The sequence below is a fragment of the Bactrocera neohumeralis genome, chromosome 5, assembly GCF_024586455.1.
Source record: "Bactrocera neohumeralis isolate Rockhampton chromosome 5, APGP_CSIRO_Bneo_wtdbg2-racon-allhic-juicebox.fasta_v2, whole genome shotgun sequence".
NCBI lineage: Eukaryota > Metazoa > Arthropoda > Insecta > Diptera > Tephritidae > Bactrocera > Bactrocera neohumeralis.
In genome coordinates, this window is record NC_065922.1 from 47,068,395 (window position 1) to 47,084,023 (window position 15,629).

Genomic DNA, 15,629 nt, shown 5'->3' on the forward strand with positions numbered 1-15,629 from the left:
GTCAATGTCAATGGCGACGGTTATCGCGCCATGATAACCGGCTATTTGATGCCTGAAAATGAAGCTCGATGTTTTCGGCGATATTCGGTTTCAACAAGACGGCGCCACTTCCCACACATCGTATTAATAAATAGAGTTATTGGGAGAACACGCACAGACAATTGCACGTTTGAGCCGGTCGATCGGGCACCAAGATCGTGTGATATCACACCGTTAGACTTTTTGCTGTAGGGATATGGAAAGTCTAAAGTTTACGCGGACAATCCCACTTCAATTCAGGCCTTGGAGCAAAACATCACGTGTGTCATTCGCCAGTTAGCAGTCGAAATTATCGAACGAGTCATCGAAAATTGCACTCAACGGATGGACCATCTGAGACGCAACCGCGGCCAACATTTCAAAAAGATCAAAATCCAAAAAATAAAATCCAAAGAATGTTCTTTCGAATGATAATAAACTTTCCACATGAAATTTGAAGTTTCTGTGTTTTTTTTCCAAAAAGTAGGGAACCTCGAAATGGATCACTCTTTATATTAACATATAACAATAGTTCTGTTCATCCATCCTAGTGATCAGAAAAGCTGAGCTGAGGAAAAATTACCGTTTTTAGTAATTTAAACCAGTGTTCACTGTTTAATATATGCTTACACACACATCTATGTATATATGAATATAATATATAAGCATATGGTTACAATAAATTTGATTACCTTTCAAAAGCTTGCAACGAGTATAAAATCCATATTGTATGGACGTTTACTTGCACATGGATTTGTAGGCGCCTGAATATGTGTGTGCACATGTCAGTATATATGTATTTATGCAACAAATCTTTGCAAAGTAGTGCAACAGTCAGCAGATTAACCGGCCGACCGCAACCGTATCACAACACCAGTTGATATAGTGGACACTTAACAAATTGCACTGCACTGACTGAGCAAACGAAACGAAATGTAACGAAAGACCGCACTGTGCCTCACCCCACATTGGTGACATCGCGCTCAAGTGTGGTTATAAAAGGAAATTAAATATTGTTAAATAAGTTTCTAATCATAAAATCGATAAATTGCAAATGTGAATACCTACACATGCGATAAACTGTACATATGTATTTTAGGGCGCGCTCATTTCCACCGCCAACACAAAATATCCGCAACAGAAGTCACCTGAAGTGGGTTAACGCACGTCTTGTAGATTCTTACTGGAAAAAATGAACTTTCTTGCACACGGCGAGGGATCGACTAAGTTTACACAGGATTTTTCTATTGCCATTTAGCACCTACTTTCCCGCACACTTACTTTTGTGTTGCGCAACTTAAGACCAGACCAGACCAGACCAAGTAATTTCTTAAGTTCCGAGAATTATTATTTCTTTTTCTTGCGCTTTTGCTTTGAAGTTAACGACAGCTGCCTGAATTATTGCTGCGGGGAGAGTGATATATGGACAAATGTCGACTTGAGCGGAAAGCATGTCGTAAAAATCGTTGAGGAGTAACGTTATAAACACACTACACATCTACGTACATACATACATACATACATACTTACTTACTTGAAGTATGCATACACTATATACATACTTCAGAAAGACAAGTGTACATATATATATACATATATATACAAGTATACATATTCACTGTCGTTCCGTGACAGTGTTAAAGTTTTGACGGCGAAATGTCGTAGGAGTCTTGGGTAGAACTTTATGCATCACTTGCTTGCCAAGTTCTCAAAAAGTTTTGTAGTTTTTGCATTTCACTTTCTATCCTGTGGAAACTATGACTCAATAGGTTAAATGGTCACCTACTGTTAGTATACTAAAGCAGTAGAGACAGGTGTTTCAAAGATTTTTTGTTTATCTATCTAAGCGTGTGCAAAAGTTCTTTAGATAATAAAATAACTATTCTCTATTGCTTAGTTTTGATATGAGCGTTCTAAGTTTGGACATGCCACTGTATTTTCTAATAATTTTTTTTATTTTTTTGTACTTTCTTGTGCATACTACTATAAGCAAACAAGAAAAAACGTTAACTTCGGCTGCACCGAAGTAACTATTTAGTAACTACGTGTTCAGTTTGTATGGAAACTATATGCTATAGTCATCCGATCTGAAGAATTTCTTCGGAGATTACATTGTTGCCTTAGAAAATAGTCTATACCAGGGTATAAAAATAGTGAGACTCTGTTCATAATTTTAAAATTCTGGATTTATCCTTCAAAATCCATGGCCGGTCGAATGGAATTCGGAGTACACCACAACTCGATAACACTGTGGAACATTTTTGGGATTATTGTCTGGGGGGTGAGAAATTCCAAGTCAGGAACATATTATTACTGGCGATGAGTCTTGGATCTATGCATACGACCCAGAAACAGACGATCAATCGGCCGAATATTGTGGCAAAGGTGAGCCGAAGCCGAAAATATCACGTCATTGCAAGTCGAAAATCAAATTGACGGTGTTTCTTCGATTACACAGTACAACAGCTAATCTGGGGGGTGAGAAATTCCAAGTCAGGGTGATGGTACTAGGTCAGTATAGTAAAAGCCTCAAAGAGTTTGGCGTTCGTATGTGTCAGTTTTTTTTATGACCTTTTACATTTTTTCCTTATCTTGATGTTTTTTCGCCCATTGCTAGTAATAATACGTTTAATGGCATCCTGGTAGACGGAAGGCATTGTTTCCCGACGTTAACGTGATGCTATTTTTCGAAAAAATTTAGTGATTTTGAAATTAATCGTGCTTTCACTTTTCTTAAGTCCAAATGACCTTTCAAAGCGGTTTTCAGCGATCCTTCCGATATTTCAACGATGCCAAAAAGATATCTGACTGTTATTCGTCGATTCTTAAGCACCAATTCCTTTATTTTATTGATGTGTTGATCATCAGTTGATGTTGATGGTCCTGGACGTGGTTCATCGTCAACGCGTTCTCGACCCGCTTTGAATAATTTGTCCCAATCAAAAAACGTTTGCTCCAGACTAACAATTCTCACCAAGACCTTTTCCAACATTCTGAAAGTTTCACAAAATTCAATGGAACTTCGCTTTTGAATAATTTCACTCATCGTAAAAATCCCCAAATGCACTTTATGTACTACAGAAAGACAAGTGTATACTAAACACTAATGATTATTTTAATAAGACATTTGTCACAGATGTCACTGACAGTCATACCAACCTAGAAAAAAATAATTCGACGAATCGGTTTTAGCGCGAAATTTAAATTAAAAAGTCTTACTATTTTTTGCCCACAGTAGTATATGATTGAAATTATTATATCTACACAGTTCAATATGTTTCCCACAATGTTTGTAGCACCCAGAAAGAAAAGTGAGTGATCCTATAAAGGGTATGTATGACTGTAAACCCAAAGTAGTCGGACAGTTATTGAGAAATTGATATACAATTTTGCACTAGTCCTTTTTCCTTTAAGAAGTTCATTATTTGTTGGAATCACCGATATTGGATCTCTATAGAATATAAGTATTGAAATAAAATTGTATCGAAAAGTATGTTCAGAGCTTAGGTATGAATGCGGGATCTAGCAGCCGACTCCCTTCTCGATTTCCATTATTGTGCTTGCACTCAGGGAGTTGAGTTAAATAAGATATATGAGCCTTGGAATGATATAATCGACAACTATCTAGCGGACCTCGAATAACTGAGAATAAAGAGTTGAGTTCGAACGAAGTTAAAAGGGTGAGAGAATTTCGCTAAGAATTTCTATTAATACAAATATGGTCACTGACCCCCATGGAGGCTGAAGTAAGAGCGGAAAAGATGGGGACCCAGAATCATAAATTGATGGCAAAGACTTTTTTCTTGTTTTCTGTTCTAATATTAATGACCTTTCACTATATTCGTGTGTATTTTTCAAGAGTTGAACATCTACTTAAGAAAAACCATGCACAATATGTAGTATTGATCAAAGTATTGCTCATGCAGAAGTTATACTGCGTCTTTCTAAACCACAAGAATAAAGTTATAGACACAATACATACATATATGTATATAGTAGATATATGGTAGAAATATAAACAATGACTTTGTTGTGCCGAATTATAGATTCAGTGCCGTAGTGATGAGGCCCTGGAAGCCTAAAACATCGGTGGAAAAGGGCAGCCAGGACCAGCAGATGCTAGTGGACGAGGAACCCATTCATTCCAGCATTAACACAGTCGAGCAGGTTGCTCCTACCACTGTCAGAGGAGGAGAACTAAATGTGTCTCCAAAAGAAGCTACTGAACGGGCTGATGGAGCAGAATAGTGAGGACAGTCGGGACGAAGGCCTGTCACTCATAGAGCCAATGCTGTGACATACAGCGGGTGCATAGAAGTTGCCCAGGTGAACCTACACCACGCGACGCCAGTCTCGGCTGTCATCGCCAGGAGGATCGAATCGGAAAACCTGGGTATCCTACTGATCCAGAAACCATGGATCTTCGGAGGAGAAGTAAGAGGCCTCAGTTCGAAAAAGTCAAGTAATTTGAGACCTCTCCAGCGAGAGGCCTCGTCCTTATGTAGTGTTTAGAAACGATTTACATTTCTTTTGCATTTCAGAGTTTCTAACGCAGAATCTAGTGATCAGAGCCTCTTGTTTTGTGACATGAAACCGGAAACTCCAGAACACTAAATTCTTGATTGTCCCACAATTTGTAGAAGTAGGTTCAATGCCCATGCACCCATGTACATGGTTAGGGATCACATCATCTCCATCGCGTCCAGCAAGCTGCTGTAATTGTTCAGAGTAGGTCCGTAGGTCGCAGTGAAAAACTCAATTAATCTCTATCTATGGAGTTGATATTGGCACGGAATTCCATAGATTTATGTATATAGCTTTCAAATTATATGATTTTAAAATTAACAAATTTTATTAAAGAACTGTCAAAGTGTCTCGAAAGCAACGAACGCACAACTTTCATATAATTATATAATTTCATTCAGGGAAGTATGCTTATATATACGTATGTTTCTGTACATATATACAAGTATATATATTACGTGTTTCCTTTATACCTTTTTGTTGTTATTGTTGTTGTTATCGTTAAGGGTTGCAATAAATTAATTAGAACGCACCGAAGAGTAATGTGCAGCGTGCACCGTTTGAACGGAACTGGGTCAACGTCATTTTAACGTCAGAGTGACGCTTAAATAACATTTCAAAATAATTACATACATACTCGTATTTACTCACTTTCACAAGGAGTACACTTGAAAATATTTGAGTTAATTTGCTTGATTGAAAGCGAGAAAAATATTTAAAGGTAAATATTGTTTATTTGAGAGGAAAGTGGAAGGTTGTGTTTGCTATAAAAATATATATTAAAATTATGTGGTATTTTGGTTATGCTAAATCAGCTAAATAACTCATTGACTTTAATTCATTTTAGAAAAATTATTATAAATATATTTTTATTGTCGGAAAAATATTTTATTTTTTATTTTGGGTGTACAAACATGTGTAGACGAACATACATACATACATACATATGAACTATCATTTAAACATAGTTTAGTGCTATCGTTTGCAAAGTAACCACAATCACGCATAGTAAACCGCCGAAGTTAGCGCTTCAGCCAACGCTGTTGTTGTATCATTAATAAACACTTTCCAGCAACAGTTCGCGTGTCGTGTTAAATTGTGGCAATTTCAATATATTTTCGCTACATATGAACATAGATACATATGTACGTACAAATACAATGGACAGGGCTATAAATTCAATTGACACAATATTTTACAAACTTCGCTTGTTGTTGTCGGCGGAAAAATTGATTTGCTGTTGATAAGGCTGAGACTGAGATCATAAAACTATTTTAAAGTTTAATGTTATTCCACTGAATCTTTCACTATTTTCATTCTAAATTTAATCCGAACCATTTGAATGCAATTTCACAGTTATAGTCCACTATCATTTGAGTGGTGAACTTAGGTCACGTATACGCTGTGTATAACCATGCATTTAGCAGGTTCTAAGCGCTTTGGTGGCAATAAAACATGATATTTTAGCGAAACTGGTTACATGTGCTTTCCAAAGGTCATCGAACCGCTAAAATATATATAAAAATATAAAAAAAATGCAACCTTCAAGGCGCTTAGAGACCTCAGTACTTTACTAAAATTTGCCAGAAATTACCATAAAGAGCGTAAGATATAGCCCTAGCAGTATTATAGTAAGATTCATTTTCATTGCGACTAACTTTAGTTAAAAATGAAATTCCATCAACCTTTTTACTGAACGATATTGCATGTAAATCATTTCAATGCTTTGAACAACATTAGGTTACGTATACGCCATGATGATTCATATACGACATACATATGTATATAATATTATATTATGCACACGCATGTATGTATATATAACATAAGGTAAATAAGATTAATATACTTCTTATATTATATGAATCTGCTAAAATCCCAAAAAAGCACTGGAGATAATATATTAAAATCAGTCGAGATTAGATGGAGTGTATTAACACTTCGCCACTCGCTTGTATATCGGAACTATGCTTGAAACTAATTCAGTATCGTCATACAAACATTCATTGCACAGCTTAGGATCTCAAAAAGTATTATTAAGCTAAGGACATAGCAAAATATATATTAAATAAGGTCTAGAAAAGAAGAAATTCATTGTTATTTCAAAAGATGACTTTAGTTATCTGTGTCTCGTGTTGAAAAACTGCATTCTGGTTACATTAAAAGAGTAGATTGCTTAATAAAAAGATTTTTCAGACAGTTTTGTGGTTGTTTCATACAGTTTTGTTGTTTGAACACGTGTCAAAACAGAGAAAATATGTGATATTTCTTCAATAAAGGCGGCAACGCAAGTCGTTTGGTAGGCTTGGCTCGAGTTAACGCAAATTAATTTCCTAATCCGAATTTCCAGCTGCGAACCCCTGCTGAATCGTAAAAAAACCGATCCATTTCTGAAGCGAATGGTTGCAGGTGATAAAAAGTGGATGCCATTAAGACAACGCCACACAAAAACGGTTGAGGTTGAACCGTAAAGAACCGGCAGTAGCGATGTCCAAGATAGAATTGATGGTCAGGAGAGTTTGCTATGTGATTTGTCGAATTGAATAATGTACTATGAGCTACTCTCCCATAGCCAAGCTCTTAGTTTGGACCTGTACTGTCAACAATTGGACCGCCTGATGGAACTTTGTCCAATGGGAGAGGAATTGTATTCCATCGAGACAACGATAGGCCACACATAATGATGATCAGAGCGCTAGGAGCTTGATTGGAAGCTCAAGCACCGCTAAACTGTTTTTTTTTTTATTATTTTTCATGGGAAGTACAATATGGATGTCGAACTGAAGCGGATAGAATGTTGAAAAAATGTTTACAGGTTGCTAAATATATTTTAAAAAATTTTAAATTATGTATACTGGAATAATTAATAAGAAAATATAATTCTTACAACTCGTCAAAAACAAACGTCGTCCCTTTTACAAAGCGAAGATACCTTCCGGGCTTGGGGCCCCTAACACTCCACCAACGCACTCATCAGATGGCTGTATATCATGATCGTAAGGCCTATTGTTACTTATGGAGTGGTTTCTTATGCATCGAAGCCAACGCAGTCTTCGGTAAGCTTTCAACTATCGAAGCTGCAAAAACTCGCCTGCGCCTCCGCAGCACTTGAAGTCACGGTCACTCACACCATTGAATCTAGTGATCAAACAGGTAGCGAAACATATGCAGGCTGCGTATGGCAGCAGACGGTTTTGACAAAGGGAAGATAATATCGTCGCAACAAATGAAGGCCTTAGAAAGACACACCACTGACCCCTCTTTCAAGGGTAAACTTTGCAAAGAAGTTTAGAGTTGCTCTCAGCAGTAAGGTAGAGTGGAGTGATTTCACGCTCGACCTACTACCTAGACTATCCAGAAGTACACTGACGGCTCGGAAACACCGGAAGGCATTGGAACAGGCATTGCGGGACCTCAGGAGTGTATAGCAAGACTGAAACGCCAAACGTGTACACCTAATCTGGGTGGCGGAACAAAAAAGGGTAGCTGGTAAGGAGCTGGCTGGTGGGGCCCCACACAAGAAAGGAGTTGCTCCGCACGGTGAAAAGAGTGGGGAGAGAACGGCACTGGCATTCTTGATGGGTCAGCAATTTGTAGAAGCAGGTCACTCAAGGTCCTAGGTAGGGTTCACATCACCTCAGTCGCATCCAGCAAGCTCCTGGAATTTTATATGTGATGTGATATAAGAGGAGAGACAAGAGACCACAGGTCGCAGTGCAAAGCCTCAATTATTTATTTATATAATTAAATATGTATAAATCGATCTTCAAATTCGGTATCATACAAAAAATTCTTAACCCACCTTAACATTAAAAACTGAAAGTAATGAAATTAAAAGAGAATCAAATACAAAAATTGAAATCCGGCTATGAAAGTACGTTTTTTTAATGACAAAAATCGTTGATATAACAGTTTTCGAGCTCACAAAGGAGGTTTCACCGGTTTCAAAATATTATCACTTCAAAATGATCAACCACAAAAAGGTAGTTTTACAAAAATACCAGAAAAACATGAATTCGCCAAAAATTTTAATCGGTTTGATATACTATATGTACATATTCCCTATGTACATATTCCCAGTTGCTGGAAACAACTGTCAAATGCGACGATAAGCGACAACAAATAAGCACTGAAGGAGGCTTAGAAGGAATAGCGCGCTTATATAATATAATTGAATATCATCACCTTAAATGTCATAATGCTTAATGTAATTTAGCTTAGCCGAAGTGTCGAAGCAGCATTAATTTGCAAAAGGAAAAAAAAAATTGTTGCATAATGTTTAAATCCCACAAAGTGAATTCTGCATGGAATTGCAAATTTTCGACAGTTGGCAAGTTCACTGGCTTTATGCCAATCCAAAGAAAAAATCTGATATGCTCATTAATGTTGCACAAAAAATAGTAAAAATAAAATAAAATTACAAAACGAACTGCTATGAAGTTCAGCATTTTTTGGTGTTTTTTTTTATTTTCTACTTACATCAGCGATTTTTATTGCATGACCATCCTGTTCCCATTTGCTAGCGATTTGCAGTGTTTCCGCTGTCTTCTGCTGTATTGTCTTCGAGTCATCCAGCAGTGTTAGTTCATAAAATTCTTGGATGTCTGCAAATGAAGAAATGAGGAAACGAAATTTTAACACGATTCAGCAGTGACTATTAAAAAACGTAAAATTTAATTTGTAACCATAGTACATATGTACATAGAAATGTACATATTATGTGTAATTACAATTGGCGGCGGGTAATGTTCGGAGAAAACTTAATAATCACACTAGTAAAGTGCTTAATGTCCACTTTAATAGTAGTAAAGATATTTACATATATAATTGAGGAAGCTCCGACTAGCTAATCGTTTGTTGATAGAAAAGACCCAACAACCAGGCTTGGAAAATTTTTAGTTAACAAATTTTGAATCAAGAATTAGATTTTCAATTTATACATAATTCCTTTGTTAAAAATTTTAATTACAATTTGCAATTAGAAATTAATTAAATATATATATTTTTAATTAATTTTTATTTTTTTCATTAAAAATTTCAAAAAAATCTTTTTTAAATTAATTTAAAAGAATTAATTTGTGAACCCAAAAAAATTTAAAATATTTTTTAATTTATTAAAATTAATTTAATTTTTTAAATTAATGGAAATTAATTTTTTTTAACTTAAATTTTTAGTTAATTTGTTTTTTCTTTAAAAATTTAAAAAAAATTATTTAAAAATAATTAATTTTTAAACCCAAAAAAATTTAAAATATTTTTTAAAATTAATTAAATTTTTTAAATTAATTGGAATTAATTTTTTTTTAATTAAGTTTTATTTTTTTTCTTTAAAAATTAAAAAAAAAAATTATTAAAAATTAATTTAAAAAGAATTAATTTGTAAACCCAAAAAAATATAAAATATTTCTTAATTAATTAAAATTAATTTAATTTTTTAAATTAATAGAAATTAATTTTTTTAATTAAAATTTTTAATACATTTTTTTTGGTTTACAAATTCAATTAATATACCCTGATCGATATTAAGTTAATCAAGTAGCTTGAAATCTAAAAAATTAATTTTTAAACAAAAAACAATAATTTTTAATTAAAAATTAATTTAAAAAAATTAGTTTCTAAAGCAAAAAAAATTAAATAAAAATTAAAAAAAATTAGCAATTTAATTTTTTAAATAAAAAGTAAAAAAAACTAATTTAAATAAAAAAATAAATCATTAAGTAAAAAAAAAAAATAAAAAAAAAATTAATTAATTTTTGGTTGGTTTGAATCTGTATCAATTATTATATCCGGATCAATATTAAGTACGTCACGGAGCTTGAAGTGTAAAAAAATAATTTAAAACAAAACAAAAGTGATTTTAAATTATAAATTTTTAATTAAGAAAGTAATTTAAAGAAATTAGTTTGTAAACAAAAAAAAATAATTGAAAAGTAAATAAATAATTAATCAAAAAATTAAAAAACAAGAAAAAACTTCGGCTGCACCGAAGCTAATAAAAACATTGGTAAAAATAATATATACCAAAAACTTTCGTAAATATATCTTGTCAAATGCAAAAGTTTTCCGTACAAGAACTTGATTCCGATCATTCAGTTTGTATGGCAGCTATATGCTATAGTAAGCCGATATCGGCCGTTCCGACAAATGAGCAGCTTCTTAAAGAGAAAATGACGTTTGCAAAATTTCAAAAGGATATCTTAAAAACTGAGGACCTAGTTCGTATATATGTATACAGACAGACGGACATTAAATTTTTATATATTATGTATATACTTTAAACGCTTCCTTCTGGGTGTTAAAACTTAAAACTTAATATACCCTTTCAGGGTATAAAAATATTAATAAAAATTAAAAAATAGTAATTAATTAAAAAAAATTTTTTTTTGGTTTGTCACGGAACTCCAAATTTAAAAAAATTAATTTTTAATAATTTTTTTTTTTAATTTTTAAGCAAATATTAAATTAAAAAATTAATTTGTAAACTTAAAAAAAATTAATTCAATCTTTTTCATTCGAAAAAATTATCTAAAAATTAAAAACAAAATGTAATTAAATTTTTTAAATAAAATTTTAAATAAAAAGTAAAAAAAATAATCAAAAAAATTTAAATTAAGAAAAAGTTAATTAATTTCAAAATATTTATAATATTTATTTTGATTTACAAATTAAAAAAAAATTATGTTAATGTCACTTTCATTATTATACCCTGATCAAGATATATAAAGTTTGCCAAAGAGGTTGTAACACCCTGAAGGAAATGTCGGATACCCTATAAAATATGTACATATGTATATAAATATTCAACTGAGTCGATTTAGCCATGTACATATGTACCTGTATCTGCCCGTCTGTCTGTATACACGCTAACACGTCCTTCAGGTTCTATGATATCGAACTAAAACTTAAAACTTCTACTTTACGAGATAGCTTGACGAAAGTTTGCGTCAATTACTGTCCAAAGCAACGATATAATTCATATTTTTCAGATCGGAGCACTATAGCATATATTTTCCATACAAGCTGGCTGATGAAAATTAAGTCCTTGTTTTTTAATTTACGTCCTTGCCTACAAAGACCATTTTGATAGTCTGTAACGGAGAGAATTTTACTTAATTTAGTGCGAATCTATAAAACCACTCTATCATTATAGACTCTCGATCAACTCGTTCTAATACTTTTTTTTTCTTTTTGTTGCATTTATCAAAAGTTACAAAATTCACAATATTTTGCATTTCTGCGTTTGAAAATAACAAGTCATCTTGTTTATTGTACTTTATCTTTTCTTCTTTCACACTTATGTAAGTGATAATTGACAGTTCTTATACATATACTAGCTACAGCATGCAGATCTAATAAATACAATAAAATATATTACTTTAGCATACCGTAATTACTAGCTGGTATAAAAATGTTTTATAAATAACTTAACGATCCAGGTCCGTGCAGCTCTGCGCCACGCATCACCCGCTCCTAGGAAACCGTATTGAGTGGTGGAAAAGGATTCTGCTTGGACACCACCAACTTATTGTGACTATATGAGATGTAGCCTTTAATTTTGCCCTCGAAAATCAAATTCGCCACAATACAGTGTGTCTCATCGATACTCATATCGGTCTCGCCAACAAATTGCAGCGCCGCCTGAAATGCGCGCAAATCCAATTGATGTGTCTGTTTGATTATATATACACGCTTGAAGAGATTGCGATAGACAATGAACTTCAATTTCTCAACCAATAAATAAATGCCACATTTGATAAAGAATATCTCATGCCGTTGTATAACTTCATCGAACTTGCGTACATTGCCCTCTTTTAGCGCGACAGCAAGTTCATGAAACTGTAGTAGGTCAAAACGTTCGAGATTTTGTTTCTTTGGCAAATATCCAAGTAGCATCTTTACCGGCACTAAGTAGATCAGTATGAGACGCTTGTTGCGTGGGAAATTGCGTGGTGTGTTGCGCAGGGCGAATGAAAGAAATTCATCGGCACTCTTGTAGTCCGAGTCGAACATAGCTTTGCGACCTACAAAATATTTGTACGTAATCTGCTCGGGTAATGGGAAGGAGTCTTTAAAGTTGCTGCTATCAATGGCGCGTATCAATGGTTTACATAAATGCAATTTGTTGATGCGGAAATACACCTTGAATAGCTGATTAACTAGGTTGAGCATGCCAAGGCGTTTGGTGTCGTCGTCAGAAGATCTGCAGAAGCAAAAGCATGTGTCACAGTTTCCTTTAAATTTATATAAATTATATATACCTATTATCTGCGGCGCAAACACGGAAACAGCTCATTAGGCAGTCGGCAGCCTTTTCAAGTATTTCACCTGGCTTACTGCTACTGCCAAGATCCTCGCATTTCTGCGCTAATATACGCAAATCCAAGCAGGTCGTGTACATAATGGGCAGGCACCAATTTTCCTCTTTCAACTGTTGTAACATTTTAACAACAGATTGTATGCATTGTGACTGCTGACGATATGCCTGCATGAAGTCTCGCGCTAATATTTAAAGAGAAGAAATACATTAAGTATATATATAAAGTGCGTCAAATTCTTTCCACTCACATTCCATGCCCAAGTAGTAGAGCACTTTCAGATGTGCACACACTATTTCATCAATTGGCGGATCGAGCATACGTTCAACTGTATTTTCTGGGTTTTCCACGTACAGGTTGCGATTCATAATATGTTTGTCTTTGAGTGATATGAAGGAAGCCAAGGAGTCGCCATCTGCCGCGGACCAAGCGCGCTGTATACCACTCAAATAGTTTTGCAAAGTACCAAACATTTTGCTACCTGCAAATTAAGTTAAATCTGTATATTTTTACCAGTTTTTTGGCATTATTATAAATTACTTACCTTTATTTATATTTGCTGAATAGTTAACAAATCTATTAAGACCCGGCAAATAAAGTTATTTTTGCTTGCAAATTTTTTATATACTTCACTTGACAAAAGCACTGAGAGAACTGTCAAAACGTGGGAAAATCGATAGGCACTGCAGTGTTGCCGCGTTGGCTGAATTTATGCGTCATGTCTTACAGTGTTTAGTAACATTATTTTATTTAATTTGATTACTAATTTTAATGATTTTATTTTAAAATTGTGTACTTTTTGAATTTTTATGTCTTATTTTATTAATTTTTGTATAATTAATAAAAATATACAAATATTTTACTTCTCTTTATGTGGAACTGTATTGACAACACTGCGGAGATATGTTACACTGCTTTGCCGACTTTGCTGCTGTAGCCGCGAATGTCAAATTCGAATTAAATTGTTTTTGTGTGCCGCGATGCTTATATTTGCTTATACATTTTTATTACATAAAAGAAATAGTTTGGAACGATTGTTTATATGTACATACATTAGAAAGCTGCATATGGCTTGTATGTGTGTAAGGGCATAATGTATTTATTTTGGGTTTGCATTGTGTGGCCGCATCTATGTAGGCTTGTACTGTCATGCAAATACATATAATTGTAGATGCATCTGTATATATGTACTTATGTACATACAAGCTCAAAAATGTTCATATATGGTGTTTTCGAATAATATTTTGGCTTAATGTGATGCTTTCCGACAAATTGTATTTCATTAAATTGTTATTTGTTTAAATTGTGTTTATTTATCATTAAATATTTACACACATACCAATATACATACATATATATTGTGTATTATGTTTCTACTATTAAAAAAATATACATAATTGTATATTTAGCACACAGCATTTTAAAAATATGTAATTGATTTGTAAGTAAGCCTAACTAGGACGACGTAACGCTACTCTGTATTTTTAAATATGTATATTTTCAGGAATGCACTCTTTTTCAGTACAAAATAACTAAAATTTATTTATAGAATGACCTCAAGGTTGTCAAAAATGGAACCGACGAAAATTGCTATTAACAATTTATGGTTAATCACTGTTGCGCTTGGCAGAAGCAGAGCTCTCGGTAGCATAAAAAAAATCCTTCGTAAAAGTATTGCAATGGATATAATGCGCCGGATTGCTATTAATTAAAAAAAAAAAAAATAAATCAAAAAGATGGTTTGAGGGAAATCAAAGCAAACTAAAAGCCTAAAAACAATCTATACAACCCCTTAAATGTAAACTAAATTTTTTTCTGGTCACATACACATACTTACATACATATATACTTAGTATATGTATTATATACGTATAAATACATATAATATATTTTTATGGCGCTTCGATATTGCAGGAATATTTATCTGAAATCGAAATATTTATATTAAGAAAACACACAAACTTTAAGCGGTCAAAAACCATATTATATTTTCTTAATATACATTTTCCGATTTCACATAAATATTCGTTCAATCTCGAAGTGCCATAAAAATAACTTTACTTCATTCCTGAGCAGAGCACTTAACATTTGGTTATGTTTTAATTAAAAGGCATTCCTCAACTGTGATATAAACAAAGCAGAGAAGAAGGCAAATAAACAAAGTAATGCGCCTTCAAATGAATACAGATGCAAACACGCAAATACATATAATAAGAAATGTGAATGGTATTTAAAAAATATTTCTCGACCTTTTGGTTTGCTCTTTTATATATGAGAACCAGTTTTTCGAAGTAAGAGAAATATTTGCAAGAAAATGTTTACTTTGGTTTGCACGAGTCTTCGTTTGCATATTTGTTAGGACTTGCAGACGTAGACACTGGTCTTATAACTTTTTGAAGGTCTTTTTTAAGTCTACAACAATAATCTGCTAGCATTTTTGAATTTCATTTCCCTTAATAGCGCTTCTCCATGAAGGAAACGAGTGATGGAACCTCTCCACCCAAATTTACCGGAAAGAAATCTAGACGAGAATCCAGCAGACGTATATTTAAGAACATATTACACCCCAAAGTTCTATATGACGTTTTAAATTAATTTACTAAGTTTTTGTAGTTTTCCGATTAATGGTACCTTAAAAAACTTTTCCAGAGCGAGTTTTTCGTGACTATACAGTTCTTATGCTCTTGCAACATGTTGCTACAGAGTAAATTCCTCTCACTATCGCTTATATCACCAAAAACTAATAGAGATAGATATAGGGTTATATAATAA

The 15,629-nt window shown here is 33.4% G+C and overlaps 2 protein-coding genes across 17 annotated transcripts in view; both read right to left on the minus strand.

Annotated features, from left to right (window-relative positions):
- The window catches only part of LOC126758931 (disks large 1 tumor suppressor protein), a 154,617-nt gene that overhangs the window by 101,344 nt on the left and 37,644 nt on the right, over positions 1 to 15,629 (minus strand). For all 16 annotated transcript variants that reach the window (XM_050473404.1, XM_050473395.1, XM_050473391.1 and 13 more), the window contains one exon: positions 9,022 to 9,146. In XM_050473404.1, coding sequence (XP_050329361.1) covers positions 9,022 to 9,146 — 125 coding nt within the window. The remainder of the gene's footprint in view (positions 1 to 9,021; positions 9,147 to 15,629) is intronic.
- Positions 11,774 to 13,520, minus strand: LOC126758964 (PCI domain-containing protein 2 homolog). The gene is made up of 4 exons (XM_050473462.1): positions 13,402 to 13,520; positions 13,108 to 13,338; positions 12,801 to 13,041; positions 11,774 to 12,742 (listed from the first exon to the last, which is right to left on the minus strand). Exons 2-4 carry the CDS (start codon positions 13,328 to 13,330, stop codon positions 12,013 to 12,015), a joined length of 1,194 nt encoding a protein of 397 aa, XP_050329419.1. The 5' UTR covers positions 13,331 to 13,338; positions 13,402 to 13,520; the 3' UTR covers positions 11,774 to 12,012.